General features: G+C 35.4%; 1 protein-coding gene across 1 annotated transcript in view; it reads right to left on the bottom strand.

Annotated features, from left to right (window-relative positions):
- The window catches only part of ADAMTS6 (ADAM metallopeptidase with thrombospondin type 1 motif 6), a 131,067-nt gene that overhangs the window by 68,561 nt on the left and 44,856 nt on the right, over positions 1 to 17,650 (bottom strand). The window contains exon 7 of the mRNA XM_039255521.1: positions 5,647 to 5,749. Coding sequence (XP_039111452.1) covers positions 5,647 to 5,749 — 103 coding nt within the window. The remainder of the gene's footprint in view (positions 1 to 5,646; positions 5,750 to 17,650) is intronic.

The raw sequence follows: 17,650 nt of genomic DNA, 5'->3' as shown, positions 1-17,650 counted from the left end.
TCACAACCCTATAGTATATTGGAAAAGTAGCAATATATATGAATTTATTTTACTCAAACACTGCATGAGAAAGCTACATATAAATATGTATTTACTGATTAAATTTAAGATTTAAAAATTCTTTGTGTTGAATCTTCATTTAAAACACTTTGGCTTCATTCTAATCATGCTGATAAAATTTCTCTTTGAAATAAAGACTACGATTAGCCAAGAAAATAAGGCAGAAAGGAAAAATGACATACTTAGTCTCAGTGAAAGTAGAAACCAGGTTTTTCGCAGAGTGAAGGTATGTGAAATAAAAGAGACAACTGAGTGGTCATGACAATGGTAAATGAGAGAGAACATTTCATTAAAGGAGATCATTTTTAAGTTGATTGTTGTATAATGCAAGAAGATGGCCCAATATTGTTAGAAATTCTATTTTTTCATGAGAAACTGAAAACTTAGATTTTTAAAATAAAAAGTCTTCTTGGTAACTCATTCAAAGTTTTCAAAAAAATACTGTGGAGGTTAAAACATGTATGCAAGTAAAATTGGTTCCTAAACTGCCATTTTACAACCTCTGGCTTAACTCTATGTTTACTTCCATTTTTGATGTCTACAGGATATAGAACTTCTATATAATTACAATGTTATTACTAGACTTAGGGTGATGATATCTTTTGCTGTACTGAGCACAAAAATAACAAGTAATAAATAAAATAATTTCTTCCTGAACTGATAATCAAGGTGTTTACATTTATTTTTGTAAGATTCTTATGAATAAAATTACTCTAAATTTTCATGAATTTTACTGGGATTGTTTTCATTACTACCCAATATAGTTCTTTTCCCATTTTTTATTATAATGTTTTGGAATTTGATGTAGCTTTTTGTATATCAGGCTTGAAAAAGAGAACATGAGTTCTCTTAATTTTAACATTATTTAATTATGTAAGTTAGTATTCGATTTGCAGGGCATATAAATGCTAAATTTGTATTCTTTAGATCATTATACTACGTGATGATAATAAGAATGCGTTTCTTCCTTTTTTATTACTGAAGATGTGTTCAGCTTCCTTAGCTATAGTGAGTTTTCAGAGATGTACTGCTTTTATTTTAAGAAGGGATTTAAGATGATTCTCTAAATGGAAGGTCATATCATTACCTGTTACCTCCAATGAAAGCTTATTATGATTTTAGGGTTAATTCACTACGCTTACAATTATCTAGATGCTAATTATTAAATCTGTGAATTATTTCAGACACTTACTTCTTTCCCTCCTATAATAAGACAAAATAATCCCAACTGTATATGCATCTACTAAAAGCAATTTGAATTACATGAAGAAAAACTTCCAAAAAAGAAAGCAAAGTCATATATATAACAGTTGGAGATTTTTAACACACTTCTCTCAGTAATTGAAAGAGGAAGTCAGAATGAATTTAGAGATTTAAATAACAGTATCAGCCAACCTGATGTGATGGATATCTATGGAACAGTATATCCAACAATTGAAGAAAATACATCTTTTTCAAGTATAGATGAACATTACCAACATGAACAATAAGTTGTACTATAAAACAAATCTCAATCAGTTTTAAATATTTAAATCATACATTCTCTGATTATAGAATTAAATTATAAATAATCAAAAAATCTAGAAAATATCAAACATTTGGAAATAAAAATAACATACTTCTAAATAACCCATGAGTCAAAGAAGAAATCACAATGTAAATAAGAAAGATTTTGGACTAAAGGAAATTTTTTAAAAAATCAGGTTGTGAGGGGGAGTACCTGGGTGGCTCAGTTGGTTAAGCATCTGACTCTAGCTCAGGTCATGATCTCACAGCTTGTGAGTTCAAGCCCCACTGACAGCTCAGAGCCTGGAAACTGCTTCGGATTCTGTGCCTCCCCCTTTCTCTGCCCCTCCCCAACTCACGCTCTGTCTCTTGTCTTTCTCTCAAAAATAACTAAACATTTAAAAAAATGTTTTATAAATCAGGTTTTGGAAATGCAGAAAAAGCAAAATACAACACAAATTTAAAAGTAATAAATATAAGACCAAAAATTAATCAAATAAAAATAGTAATAGAGAAAAGTACTAAAGCCAAAAGTTGATTCTTTGAAAAGATTAAAAAAATTGATAAACCTCAAGCAAGACTGAATAAGCAAAAGAGAGAAAACACATATTATAATATCAGAAATGAAAGAGCATTTATCACTACTGAGTCTATAGATATTAAACAGGATAGTAAGAAAATGTTATGATCAATTTTCTGTCAAGAAATGGGATATGGAAGTAACAAATTTCTTCAAGACATTAGAATTTTTAAAAATCTAAATAGCCATTTATCTACTAAAGGAGTTGAATTTGTAGTAAATTCTTTTTGCACAAAGAAGATACCAAGCCTGAGTAGTTTTCCTAGTCAAATATATTCTAAGGAAGAAATAATGCCAATCCTACAAACTCTTGCAAAATAAAAAGGGATTCTGTTTCTGGAAACCAGAGAAATTCTAATACCCAAACTTGTCAAAGACATGACAGAAAAAAAAATGTACAAATCAATATTCCTTATAAACATAGATGCAAACATCTTCAATAAAATTTTAGAAATTAAATATGATGATATATGAAAAGATAATAAATCATTACCACATGGGGTTTATCCTGGGACAAAAAGCTTGTCTGACATAAAATCAATCAAATAATTCACCATATTAACAGAATAAAGAAAAACACATATAATCATCCATGTACCAATTATACTAAAGGGCCAATCCAGTGAATTAAGCCAAGAACATGAATTAAAGGTATAAAGATTTTTATAGACAGTCACTACTTCCAGAAAACATGACAACTTATCAAGAAAACCCTAAACAATCTATAAGACAACTATTAGAACTAATAAAGGAATTTAGAAAGGTCACAGAATACAAAGTTAATATATAAAACTCTTTAATTTTATATACTAGAAAAAGTAATGAAAATGATATGTTTTAAACTTTTATTTTACTTTTTTAATGTTTATTTACTTTTGAGAAAGGGAGAGACAGAGCGTGAGTGGGGGAGGGTCAGAGAGAGAGGGAAACACAGAATCTGAAGTGGCTCTAGACTCTGAGCAATCAGTACATACTCTTATGCAGGGCTCGAACTCATGAACTGTGAGATCATGACCTGAGCCAAAGTCAGATGCCCAAACGACTGAGCCACTCAGGCTCCCCTAAACTTTTATTTACAATAGTTTCAAAAAACATAAATTACTCAGGAAAAGGTTTAACAAAAGAAATGCAAGACCTAACACTTAAAATTATAAAACATAGCTAAGAGAAATAAAAGAAAACATGAAAATAAATATATATATGTATATATATATATATATATATATATATATATACCATGTTCGAAATTCACTATTGAATTCAATACTCAATATGTTTAAATAATATTGTTAATTTCTCAGCTCTCCCTCAATTGATCTGTAAATTCAACATGATATAGCAATCATTAGCCCAGCATGTTTGTCTGTAAAAATTAGTAATAATGCTAAAATTTATATAGAAATGCAAAGCATTCAGAATATCCAAAGAACTCTTGAAAAGAAGCTCAAAGTTGGAGGAACTTATACTACCTGTGTTCAAGACTATGCAGTTATAATAAGTCAGTGTGGTACTAGCATAGTTTGCTGCCATTTCATTTCTTTGTGCTTTGTGCACATTTCATTGTGCATTTCTATTGTTGACAAATTGGTAAGTGAAACAAAATAGAGTCCATACTACAAATACACACAATATTCCCAAATTATTTTTAGACTGTAGATCTAAATGTAAAGACCAAAACCACATGGCTTTTAGAAGAAGACATAAGAAAATATCTTCCTGAGTTGGGAAAGGCAAAGATTTTGAACACAATAACAATAAAAAGAAACAAAATTGAAAAATGCATTCATCAAAATTTGAATCTTATACTTATCCAAACCACCATTAAAAAAAATATTTAAAAGATAATAGGAAAGGGGCACCTGGATGGTTCAATCAGGTACACAAATGTTCACAGCAGCTTATTCAGAACAGCTGAAAACTAGAAACAACTCAGGTGGTCATCAATAGCAGAAAGGGCAAACAAACTGGTTATTACAATGGAATGTTGCTCAGCGATAAAAAGGAAAAAACTATTCATACATGCAATAACGTGGATGGATCTCAAAAACATTAGGCTTAAAGAAAGCTTGCCCAGAAGAGTAAATATGACACGATTTTACTTATATGAAGTTCTGGAACCGGCAAAACTAATCTATGGTAAGAAAAATATATCAGAACATTGGTTTGCCTCTTGGAAGAAATAAGTAGAGGCAGCTATTAACTGGGAAGGACTATGAGGACTATGAGAATTTTGGAGAAGGTAATATACTCTATGTTAACAGAGCTTTATTACAGGTGCATACAATTGTTAAAACTCAGGGAAAGTACAGGTAAGATCTGTGCATTTCAGGGGTGCCTGGTGGATCAGTTGGCTAAATATTTGACTTTAGCTCAAGTCATGATTTCATGGTTTATAAGCCTGGGCCCCGTGTTGGGCTCTATGCTGATGGCTCAGAGTCTGGAGCCTACTTCGGATTCTGTGTCTCCCTCTCTCTCTGCCCCTCCCCTGCTCATGCTATCTGTCCTCTCTCTCCTTCAAAAATATACAAACATTTAAAAAAAAAAAAAAAAAGAGAGATTTGTGCATTTCATTGTACATAATCTTCTCTCAAAAAAAGGGGGTAAATATTGAACTGTGGTTAATTTTATATGTGTTGAAGTACTTAGAGGAAAGTATATTAATGACTACAACTTACTTTGAAATGAATCTAAAAAATAAAAAAGATTAATGGATAGAAAGATGACCAGACATGTAATAAGGGAAGTATATTAAAATGTGAATGGTAGACTCCTGGTGGTGGGTATACAGATGTCACTGTAAAATTCTCTTAATATTGCTTCATTGGAAAATTTTCAAAGTAAGATGTTAGAGTAAAAAAACAAACAATAAAAGGTTTTTAAAAGTACAGTTTTTCCAAGAGAAAATTTTAAGAAAATCTAATTTATATTTTGAGAGTACAAGAAAACTTCTGTTTGCTAAACATACAAATTATGTTTCATACATGCCAAATTAAAGGGTAAAAATATTTCCCAACATTAAAAAAGTATAATAATAATAATACAGGGGAAGATCCTTGGCCTTTCACCAAGAAAGAAAATACAGATTTTCCTGGTCACTTTTGAGTTGATTTATATTGTTATAATTTGTTTTTAGGGTGATAATTCTAAATGTGCAATGATTATAAATGATTATAATGCAATGTTCATATATCCCAAGGAAGTCTCAAGAGCTCAAAAACATTATTTGGATTTATATCTTTTCCAGGACTTTTGTAGCTTGTTAAATAGAATTAGGTTTTTAAAAATGATTTCTGATCATTTTAAGAAACATATAAAAATGATTTCTGATCATTACAGGGAAACTTTATAGCACTATAAGCATTTTCCTGCTTTGATTTGTAAACACTAATTTTTACTAGTATGTATATGAATGTATGCATGTGTTTGTATGTATTTATATATTCTTTCATAGTTGCAAAGCTCTCAAGCATTGATGAATGCTCTGCCAGTTTATACGTTACCTCCAGTATAGGGTTTCCAGTTATAATACTTTCCACGGAAAGGCATATTGTCAAAGTCTGCACACTGTTTCTCTCGAAAATCTCGGGCCCCCAAAGGACATGGCTAAAATAAAATAAAATCATAAATGGTACGACTGTTGAAAAATACCAAAACTAAGGGACAATGTCCCTACAATTAGAATTGCCTGACTTGTCACATTAACTCACTGCCTGATGCTATGGCTATAATTCTGGTTTTGCTTTACTGTTTTACAACCAATATTCAGACTGAAGTGTCTGAATTGTAACTTAGCCACAGAAGAAATAACTGAAGTAATTTAAACAAAATTAAATGTTAAGACAGTTTCCATATAGCTTTCCACTCAGATACATTCATAGTCTAGTTTTCCAATCAATCCATTAGGTAGCTCCTTATAAACACATAAAAACTATGTGAAGAAACTAAAACACAAAATCTCTTTTGGTAACATTATTTGAGGTCCATTTCCCACAGCTACTCCCAGCTCTTTATTTTAAGGAATTAAGAGGCAGGTTTGTAAGACAACATTCAGCACTATTAATTGTGGTTTGGATCCCCACTACTATAGCTGTTTACTGTCTAGCCTTGACAAAAACCATATTTTAAGATGTGGAATGAACTGGGCAAATGCTATGCCTCAAGTCTAAACACCTTCAAATTCAAGGAATTTGGACTTATTAAGATTTACATTTAATCTCTGAACATCACAGAAAATAAAATACTAAATTGATTCAAAACATATGCATATGTTGGGTAGGGAGAGAGAAGGATGTTGAGAGGGTAAAGAGACGGTTACTTGTTTTTAAACGTTTGGAATGCTTTTACCTGAATTTTTGAAAAGGAAAACCTTGCCAATGTAGTTAGGTCTAGATTCCAAATACCACAGGCCATCCTAAATTCAATCTCTAAGTTCACAAAGAATTAAAAGTACAACATCTCACAGTGTTTGAGCAATCTGACCTAACTTGACTTATCTTTTAGAGTTCTGCAGTTTGTGGTACCTAAAAAAAAACTGTTGCTGCTTTTGAAACATGGAGAAAATAACCCACTCACATATGGAAAAACAAAACAGGTCAGTAGATAAAACTCTTAATTGTGAATACATGATGAGTAGATTAAACTCTCAGATATCATTCTGAGGACTCTTTACTACCCTCCCTTGGATCTCTACCTTTACATTATACAGTTTTCTGAGGTCTATATATTGTAAATGGTCCCTTGAAGAATGTATAAAAATAATAGATCAGGACTCCTGGGTGGCTCAGTCAGTTAAGCATCTGACTCTTCATTTTGTTTCAAGTCATAATCACACGGTTCATGGGATCAAAGCCCACCTCAGGCTCTCTGTGAGCCTGCTTCGGATTCTCTCCCTCTACCCCTCCTGTGCTTATGTGTTCTCTCTCTCTTTCTCTCAAAATAAATCTAAAATAATTAACATTTGAAATAAATAAAATATGACACTGCAATATCAAACCTAAAGATTCTGCTTATCAATTACCCTTCTTACTTGCCTCTCAAAAATGACAAATAACTATTTACTATAGGTTACCTAGTGCATCATCCTGGAAAGATTCACTTCCAGGGTGTTTTGTTTCACGGTGTGCTTATCTTTGGATCAAAGAAAATCCATTCTAGCCATTTTCAGGGAATCTCACACAAGGACTAAAGCTGTCAGTGGCTTTGCCATGCAGCAAAGACTCATTTTTAAGCAAACGTCATCAATATATTTTTTTAAATACAAGTACTTTGAACTCCAACTACAAGTCTTCATATAATACTTAAGTATTTGTAAAGCACCCGCCACCTAAACATTCATCCAAGCATGGCTTTTAATCTAGTTGGGAAAGAAACACAGATACAAATACTACCCAGGGCATCTGGGTGTCTTAGTTAGTTAAGCAACCAGCTCAATTTTGGCTCATGTTCTGATCTCATGATTTGTGAGTTGAGCCCCATGTCGGGCTCTATGCTGACAGAACAGAGTCGGCCAGGCATTCTCTCTCTCCCTCTCGCTCTGCCCCTGCCTGCTTGCTTGCTGGCACTCTTTCTCTCTCTTAAAATAAATAAATTAATTTTTTAAAAATTCTACGCTGGGGCATCTGGGTGGCTCAGTTGGTTAAGCTTCGACTTCGGCTCAAGTCACGATCTCACGGTTAGTGGATTCGAGCCCTGCTTCGGGCTCTGTGCTGACAGCTAGCTCAGAGTAGAGCCTGCTTCAGATTCTGTGTCTCCCTCTTTCTCTGACCCTCCCGTGCCCATGCTGTCTGTCTGTCTGTCTGTCTCTCTCTCAGAAATAAATAAAACATTTTAAAAAATTAAAAAAAAATTCTACGAAATACATAGTACTGTCCCAGGCAGTGAGTATACAACAGCATGGTACAGGTGGCCTATAGGTGCTGTATAAAAGTAAAAGATCCATGTGTCATGTGCTTAATTATGGAAATATTTGTGGAGGAGGAAAATCTCAAGTATATTATAATAAAAGTATTACAAATAATTATCTTTTGTTAAAAATGTTATATACTTTATTTTTTATTAATTTAGAGAGAGAGAGAGTGCACACGAGTGAGTGAGAAGGGCAGACGGAGAGGCTCAGTGTGAAGCCTAATGCAGGGCTCAATCCAATGACCCTGGGATCATGACCTGAGCCAACATCAAGAGTCAGAGACTCAGTTGACTGAGCCACCCAGGCACCCCAATAATTATCCTTCATAATATTATAAAGTATTATAGGAATTGAGCTGGCTGAGAAAGAAAAAAATTCCAGATGTGGAAAACTAGAATGAAACCAAGTAGAGACATGGGTACAGGAAGGAGAAGGTCATATGTTAGGAATAGCTTGAGAAAGGCCATCCTAGGTGAAAGAAACTTATGGAATCATAAGAGGTGATGACATTTCATAGAAAATCACTGGTACATGAAAAAGTTCTCAATTAACAAACTAAGGCATCATGAGGGCCATTCACATATAAACAAACAAAACAAAAAATCCCATTCTTGACTATCTTGTAAGGAATCTCCTAAATACAGGCAGAGTAAAAAGCCCAACAGAAGGGTATTACTGTTTAGAAAGCACTTGGAAAATATTTTATAAACTTTCTCATTTATACTCTTTTCCTGTGATAACCACTCCTAGGATCAGGATAGTAAAACTATTAACAGTGACAACAGCTCTTTAGCATTTACTAAGCATGTAGCAGGTGTCCATTCTGTGGCACATTATTCAGAAGTCTCTAGATGTATTATCTATTCAAGCTATCTCAACACTCTTAAGTAGTTATAATAAATAATCCCTTTTACTGAGTACACTGGGTATAAAAAGGCTGCTTAGTAATAGTTTCAAGGTGTAAGGATACTCTTTCAACTGACTGGGAGCCTTCTCTGAAGTCTCAATGCTACAGTAACAGCATAAGGTTTTAGCTCTGTGTAGATGTACAAAAACTTAATGGGAGTAACTTGGGTTCCCATTATTTCAGCTGCAAGTTTCTTTTCTTCCCCAAACTTCTTCTTCATTTATAAAATAAGAGAGCTAAAAGCAAACTTTTGGAGTATGATTAACCTGGACTGAATTCTAACTTGCTCTATTTAGCAATGTACCTGCAATGTACTTAATTTTGCAAGCCTCATCTATAAACTGGGGATAATACTAGTATTTACCTCCTAGATAAGGATTCATGCAAACTGTTTAGCTCTGTACCCGGCATATGGTAGCACTGAATAACTATGAGCAGCTGTTCCAATTTTGGCTCTGGGTGTTCTTAGATTCATTCCTCACCTTCTTCTACACTGTTCTATATTTCAGGGGAAGAAACTCTGGAAACTCCATTTCTCAGGCTTCTGTGTCTGCTGATTTCTGACAATGGTTCAGACAATGGAAGGCAGTACTGGGAGAAGCCAGAGTATGTCTTTCTCTCTCTCCACATCAGGCAGCATTGTAGGCAGAAGCAGAATCTTTTTGTGACTCCAACTTCAGGTAACAGCACCACACTTTCCCCATCCCTCCCTGGCCCCATTCATTGGTTCCAGGTTCTGTTGTGTAATTCCAGCTTCTAGACTCTGGTAAAACTACTTCCTTCCTTGGTGTCTCTGGGAGGACTAGTGACATCTTCCTGCCTCTTCCATCATCTGTGTAACCAATTCTTTTCATTAAATTCCCTCTATTTAAATATTCAGAGTGGCTTATGTTATTATGGTGGGACCTTTATTGATATAACAATCAAATATGGTAACAATGATGGTGATGTTGACGAGGTGTTTGGGAGACTGAATAGAGATGGTTTCTCTGTATTATTTTTTGCAATATGTTGGTTAAGGGCAGAGGTTAGCCTACTTTTTTGTAAAGGGCCACATAGTAAATATTTTAGACTTTGTGCCATTTGGTCTCTGTGGCAACTACTCAACTGTGCCATTACAGTGTGAAAAAAGCCATAGACAATATGTAAATGAACAGTCAGGACTGTGTTCCAATAAAATTTTATTTACAAAAAGTAGTGACAGATCAACTTTGGCCCAGAAGGTGTGATTTGTCAACTTCTTGATTTAGGTGTTACCATAATAGATACATATGTCCAATAGTAGCAGTTTGAAGAATAATTAAACGCAGTGATTATTTTTGAGTCGATACAGAATCACATACTTCTGAGAAATGTTAGAATATAAACTATTTTGGTTAACATGCTTAAATCTCTTCTACGATTATCCCCAAAGTAGTCATGTAATCTTTATAAGCATCTAACAGAAAAATCAAAAACTTTTCAGGAGGTGCAATTACTATCAGGTTCTTTCTTACTTTTAGCCCAAATCTGTCTTCCTATAACCTAGGGGTCTTGCTCCTTTCTTCTGGATCTGCACTGAACAATCTTACCCTTAACTGAAAGGAATCTAGATCTTGATGGCTTTCCTATGGGCACATCATAACCTTCTCATTAATCCTCATAAAACCAGCACGAAGAACTGGCCTTAAATGTCTTTCTTCTATTCAGCAAATATATTTATTTGTTTATTATGTGTCACATATGATGTAGGCTCTAGAGATAAAGCAACAGACAAGATGGATTAGGTCCACGCTTTCAAGGAGCTCACTCTAGTTGGAGATGAGAAAGAATAAAAATAAAGCAGCGTGAAGGGACTGATAGTGAGGTGGGAGGGAAGTTGTTTTAAAATAGTATGGTCAGAGAAATTCTCTCTAACAAGGTGGCCCTTGAGCAGAGAGTTAAAAAAACTGAGGGAGTCAATTACACACACACACACACACACACACACACATACACACACACGAGTGAAAATAAACAGTAAATGAAAAGGCCCTAAAACAAGACTGTGCTAAGGATGTTCATAGAATAGCAGGAAGGATGGAGGGGCTTAAGGAAACTGTATTAGACTTGATCCCATGCCTTTCTGCTTCTAGACTACATCAGCTAGTGCTCTGTTTTCCTGATTTCAATGATCCCTTTAGTGAATGATCTGAATTTGTGTTGATTAGAAATTAGCTCAGTAGGAGTTGTATATTCTTGTTCCACAGACTAAGAGTGATCAAGGAAAAGAGTAATTTCTTAAGGAAAAATTACATAAAATAGATTGTTTTGGTTTTTTTTTTTTTAGTAGTAGAGGGTTTAAGAAGTAATGCCTTTTAAATTACTTAAAGGTAATAAATGCTGACACCGTGCAAAAACTCTAACAGAAAACGGTGGGCATAAGCAACCAGCTTTTTGTGTAAAGCCTGACAGGTTTTCAGTCTCCTAGTGTTAACACTAATCAAGCATCCTTTCCTTCTAAAAAGCAACCAGCAGGACTCCACATAAATCCAGAGAGCAAAGCTGCAGGTCTCAGCATTAGTGATACTAGTGTTTTCAAGTTAATAAAAAAAAAATTAATAGTAGCATCTTTATCAGCATTTTTTACAGAGATATGTAATGTTAGAATGTGTTAGCACATTCTACAGACTATCTTATGCTTCTAATTATACTGATTGTTTAAAAGCATCTCCTTTTGACTAAACTTAATACTTTTTATTGGTACATAAATCTAAAAAAAAGAAGAAGAAGAATTCACTGGGCCATAAAAGTTGCTATAGAAAGAAATCTCAACTTCCTCAGACGAACTTCATAGTGGCAGTTCTATTACTGAGGTTCTAATCCTGGTTTTGTCCCAAAGAATAGCGTGACCTTGGCAAGTCCTAGAAGCCCTTTGTGCTTTCCCTCTTTCAATTGCAAAATACACTCAAAATGCCTTTTAACTTCAAGAGAACTACATCCCAAAATGTCTTGCAAATGAGGAAAATTCCTCAAATACTCTGTTATATCTTATGGGTAGTACAGTGTGAGAAGAAAGCCCAGCATGAAAATTCTTTCCCATTCCTTTCCTCTTCCTAAAGGAGATAGTAGGTTGGCAGGATACAAGGATTCCTATAGCTCCAGGTAAAATTGCAACATGAGCAAAATTGGCATTTTATTCTTCTACTTCTTTTCTCTATTGCCCTTCTCACCTTCTTCTGCTTCCTCCTTTCTTGCTACCACACTAAATGCACTTTGGCTTCTTCATTATTACACCAGACCATACTTCAACACTCCCGAAATTCTCTACTCCCTCTCCAGGATGGCAATATACTCTCATGTACTCTATACTCTCAATAGCAATATACTCCATACCAATACCAATACATTCTATACCAATACACTCTTATACACTCCATATTAGTTATAGGAGCATACGTGGAATTTAGATTTCAGCCCCTTACCCTACTTAGCAAGTCACATATTTGACAATGGGACTGTGAAGAAAGAACACATTTCTATTTGTTCACCTAAATAGGCATCACTTTCTAAAGCACACAGTGACACATGGGCTAACAAAGTCCTTGCTTCTACACGCTCTCTTATAGGTTGCAAACAAGATTCCTGATTTCCCAGTTATCAAGTACTGTATGATTACCTCACTAAACTTAAATGTAGTGTTCAATGCACACAGTGAATCATCTCAATCAGTTTTGACTTAACCCTATCTTTTCTCCCCCAAATGGTTTCTGATTTTTTTAATAGTTTCACTGTATATTTACTTTAAAGAAAAAGAAAAGCCTGATAAACCTATATTGTCCAGACAAACTAGAATCTAGCTGTCATATTTGATACCATAATCTACACAAATTTTCAAACTTAAAGCTATTTGTGTATAGCCTGAATTTAATTAAAATGCTATTTGAACAGAGCATAACCTTTTCCCCTAAGCCTATTAAAAATGTTAGTGATGCATGGGGCGCCTGGGTGGCTTAGTCGGTTAAGCGTCCGACTTTCGCTTAGGTCATGATCTCGCGGTTCGTGGGTTCGAGCCCCGCGTCGGGCTCTGTGCTGACTGCCAGCTCAGAGCCTGGAGCCTGTTTCAGTCTGTGACTCCCTCTCTCTCTGTCCCTCCCCTGTTCATGCTGTCTGTCTCTCTCCTAGAAATAAATAAAACATTAAAAAAATTTTTTTTTTTTTAAATGTTAGTGATGCAGAGAGCAAAGGCAAAAGAAGTGTAGATAAAAGTAAATTTTCTTATAACTTGCAGCCCATTGACAAATACCTGACACAGGCAGAGTCTGACATTCCTCTAGGAGCTCCCAACTGTCTTAATGTTAATGCCTGGCTAGAGGAAAACACAACCTTAGTTTAACAATAGCTAGGTCTCCAGGATCCCATAAGCCTTCTTTTAACTTATGAAAACCCTTTTGGAAACCTTTGTCTCTATCCCTCCCAACTTAAAAGTCTATAATCAATACCTCCTCGCATTCCCAGAGCAGCTCTTTCTGCCTATTGGTCCTATCTCCGTACTTTAATAAAAACCACCTTTTTTGCACCAAAAATATCTCAAGAATTCTTTCTTAACTGTCTACATTTGAATCCTTGCATCCAATCGCATTATTAGGAAACAAACGTTTACTCTGTAATTTTTAAAACATCCCTTTTAAAAACACAATAAACAAGCAAGCTCTATTCTCTGTTTAAAAGCTAGTCCTTACTTTTCAAAACATCACGCACAAGTTCATACTGACCTCAAGAGTAATGACACAGCTTCTGTTATTTTTTTTCTTGCCATGTATATAATAATGTAATAAATATTATATAAAGCATTTATAAAAAATACAGTGTTTGAAACATAATCTGTTTTCTAATTATAACTTGGGACATGGTTATAACACTGTTAATGGATCCACTGTGTACCTTGTTATCACTTACCCCACACCTCTCCCTGGGGGCAAGGTCTGTAGTTTCAGAATGTTCTCAGCTATCTGGTTCTGTTGCAGGGTAAGGTTAGACTGGAAGTAAGACAATGTCAAAGGTGACCAAACTCTTTCAGTGAAGCTTACCTTGCCCACCCAACCCCCAAGGGCTCCATCTGTTTGTTATGAGAGCACTACACCACTACTCAGAAATTCTATGCCTCACTGAATCCCTTCAAAGGTACTAGCCTACTGCTCAGCTTTAGTCCCTCATTTTAAAATATTTTTTATTTTTATATTTTTTAATGTTTTATTTATTTCTGAGAGAGAGAGAGACGGTGAGGGTAGGGGAGGGTCAGAGAGAGAGGGAGACACAGAATCCAAAACAGGCTCTAGACTCTGAGCTAGCTGTCAGCACAGAGCCCGACGCGAGGCCTGAACCCACGAACTGCGAGATCATGACCTGAGTCGAAGTTGAATACCCAACTGACTGAGCCACCCAGGCACCCCTAAAACACTTTTTAAGAGGGTGGTGGAGAGGGGCGGAGGGAGAGAGACAGAGAGAGGGAATCTTATGCAGGCTCTAAACTCAGGGTGGAGTCCGACTCTATCCCAGAACCCTGGGATCATGACCCGAGCCCAAACCAAAATGTGGATACCTGACTGAGCTACCTAGGTTCCCCTCATTTCAAAATACTTAAAAAAACAAACACACAACACTTGTTCTTCCTCTTTATAAAAGTGATTTGAAGATTTAAGGAGGTTATGTATACAAGTACTTTATAATCTTTGTAATCTACTTCTAACAAAAATGTCTATAATTAATAGCTATACTGTTTTGAGTACAGATTAAGTATTAGGAAGTAGCACTGGGTGCTTTACATGTGTTACTTCTTTTAATTCTCAAACAGCCCTGCAAGTTTGGTATGATTATGCTCTATTTCTATAGGAATTCCCTGAAGCTTAGTGGGGTTAGGTAGTTTGACCAAATAGCAACAAGTGTTATAGTCAGCAATCAAGCTAAGTTATTTTGCATCCGGAATCCATACTTTTCCCACTACAATTCTACCTTTAAATATATGCTATATTTTCCACAACCAAAGCAATATCACGTTTAATGACTACAAGCAATGTGTCAGAGAAGAAAAAAATTGCATGGTACCATGCCCCTCTAGAAAAGCTGACAGAAAAAATACCCAGGTACTACACCAACTATGCTTACATTTTTTAACAGACCACAGATGACCTAGACACCCTTTTGAGTCCATAATTTTTTATAGTTTTGACGTATAAGATAAAGGAGGAAATGCAGTGTTTAAGATGAAAGACAAATATGACTTTCCATTCCAGCCTGTGTGAAGCTTATGTTTTTTACCGGAAGTTTTACCCCAGTTGTAGAGGCCACTTTAAGGCAATCATCTTGAACAGCAGAAACTTGTGTAAGGTAGATGGGCCCACAGCGACCCCCATGCCCTTGGCTGAATACAAACAGCCCATTGGGTGACCTACCTCAAAATATCCATAAGCCCTAGCTGACCTAGGAATTACTTACACCCGGACAAAGGTACCAAGAAAAAAGAAAGAAAGAAAATTCCACACCGTCCCATACTTCCTCACTTTCCCCCTTTAACTACAGCCCCCACCACTGCCTAGTGGCAGACAGTATTTGCTTTACTGTCGTGACCTCGGCTCCCTTGCAGAGTACTCAGTAAACTATTTCCTTTGTTCTGCCTGGATGAGTTCTTTCACTGCCTGCACTGCGAGGCTCTACTTCATCAGGCTGACCCACGCTAGTTACATTATCAAGCAGACGCACAAATCACAAACAAAATATAACAGGAAAAACAAGGACTTTTTTTTTTGAACAGCTAGCCAAAACCAGGAAATTTTTTTTTGAAATGTAGAAAAGTCCTTTTTTATGGCATTATGACCCCCATAAAATTCTGCTCTTCAAACCCAAGTCTCACGGGGGCCATGTCTATTTTCTGTTAAGATTAGTTTATGGTCTCAAATATTCTACTGCAGTTCCTAGTTTAATTATGAGATCCAATCTCATCCGCTTCTACTCTATGTCTTTAATAAAAGCTGGTTTCTCAGTAGTTTCAAGAGGAAAACCATTTTAATTTGTTCCTGCTATAGTGATTATCTTTATGTGCTATTCTATCCTGGAGGGCTTATATGGATGTCAAAGAAAGCATCTTTGTCTAGCTGATTCTGAAGGCTTATAAGGGTGACCAAAGATAAGTAGATACCCGTCTAATACATCTTGATGCAGATAATCAGTCTTAGAGTCTAACGTGTCAGTACCTTTGGTCTCTAAGCTGATTAGGTTTCTGTTGAGACTGGTCAGGTCAATTTTATAGCTGGATACAATTTTCTGATCTATTTTTAAATTTGTAAAGATTGAGATTTTTAAAATCTTTTTAAAAAAATTTTTAAATGTTTTTTATTTATTTCTGAGAGAGAGATGGTGTGAGCAGGGGAGGGTCAGAGAAAGGGATATACAGAATCTGAAGCAGGCTCCAGGCTCTAAGCTAGCTGTCAGCACAGAGCCTGACGTGGGGCTCGAACCCACAAACTGTGAGATCGTGACCTGAGCCGAAATTGGACGCTTAACGGACTGAGCCACCCAAGTGACCGGATACTTTTTTTTATAAATTGCCTTTTCTATATCTGGGGATCTTTTTCTCTGCAACTGAATTAAATAGGACAGGAGATAATGGAAACATTATTCCCTTCCCACTGGAGAGCTCTTGTCTTTCTACCACTTCCTCTATCCTTCAAATGCCTATGGTGAGAATTAAATCAGCAATGAGGAGAAGTTGTAGCTATCTTGTTTTCATGCTATCCGTTTTTTAAGACTGCTTGGCCTACAGAGGTTCTTGGTTCTAATTTTTACTCTAACCTAAGCAAAAAGAGAACTGTCAGTCTTGAATGTTTCAATCTGATTCACTAGTGTAGAGATCCCTTTAGGAGTATCAAACCTTCAAAACAGTAAAGTGTTCCTTTGTGATATATCTCTTTCTGTCACAGCTAGGAGACATTATGAATCTTAGAACTGATAGTGTTTGCATCTTTACTCAGGTCACTACGAAACTCAGAGCCAAGTGTGTGGCCCACATTAGTTAATAGAAAGAATTTATGGTACATATTTAAGGTATTGATCACAGCTTAATATTATTTGCCTTTTCCTTGTATTTTCTAATTTATTTTATTTTTCACTTATGTTTTAATGAAGCTAACTCAACTCTGATCAGAGTTACGATTAATAATGAAAAATAATTATGAAATGTAAAAACATGAGAACTAAGTGGTAATCTATAGTACTAGCTGGCCAATCACAGAAATGAGAAAATCAGCACTGTTATAAGACATGAGAGACTGATAGACTATGAACAACAGGTTGTAAGATCTTAAAAGGGCATAAATTAAACAGCAGAGAGCAAGCCTCAAAGATTCATAAACTCATAGGTGTTCCTATCATTTGACTGCCTGATATGATCTCATTCTGGCAAATGACTTGAAAATTCTTCCAGAATCATTTCAATGTATCCTTTGCCCCTTATTTAAATCTCAAGAAAAGCTCTTGGATCACAAACCACAAGGCAAAATGCTTGTGAATGGTTTCCTAGTTCTTGACTGTCATTGATTTTAACTAATTGTAAACATTTCTCTCATATTGTTTACAATGTCACTAAATTGATGTACTCAATATTAGATGATGTTAAACATGCACTTAGGTAGGAGGATGACCTGATAAAGACAAGTATACTCTGCAATCCCTTGAATTA

Source organism: Hyaena hyaena, unplaced genomic scaffold, assembly GCF_003009895.1.
Source record: "Hyaena hyaena isolate Hyena2069 unplaced genomic scaffold, ASM300989v1 scaffold_530, whole genome shotgun sequence".
Classification (NCBI taxonomy): domain Eukaryota; kingdom Metazoa; phylum Chordata; class Mammalia; order Carnivora; family Hyaenidae; genus Hyaena; species Hyaena hyaena.
The sequence above is the reverse complement of the archived record's forward strand: the minus strand, read 5'-3'. Positions and strand labels throughout refer to the sequence as shown.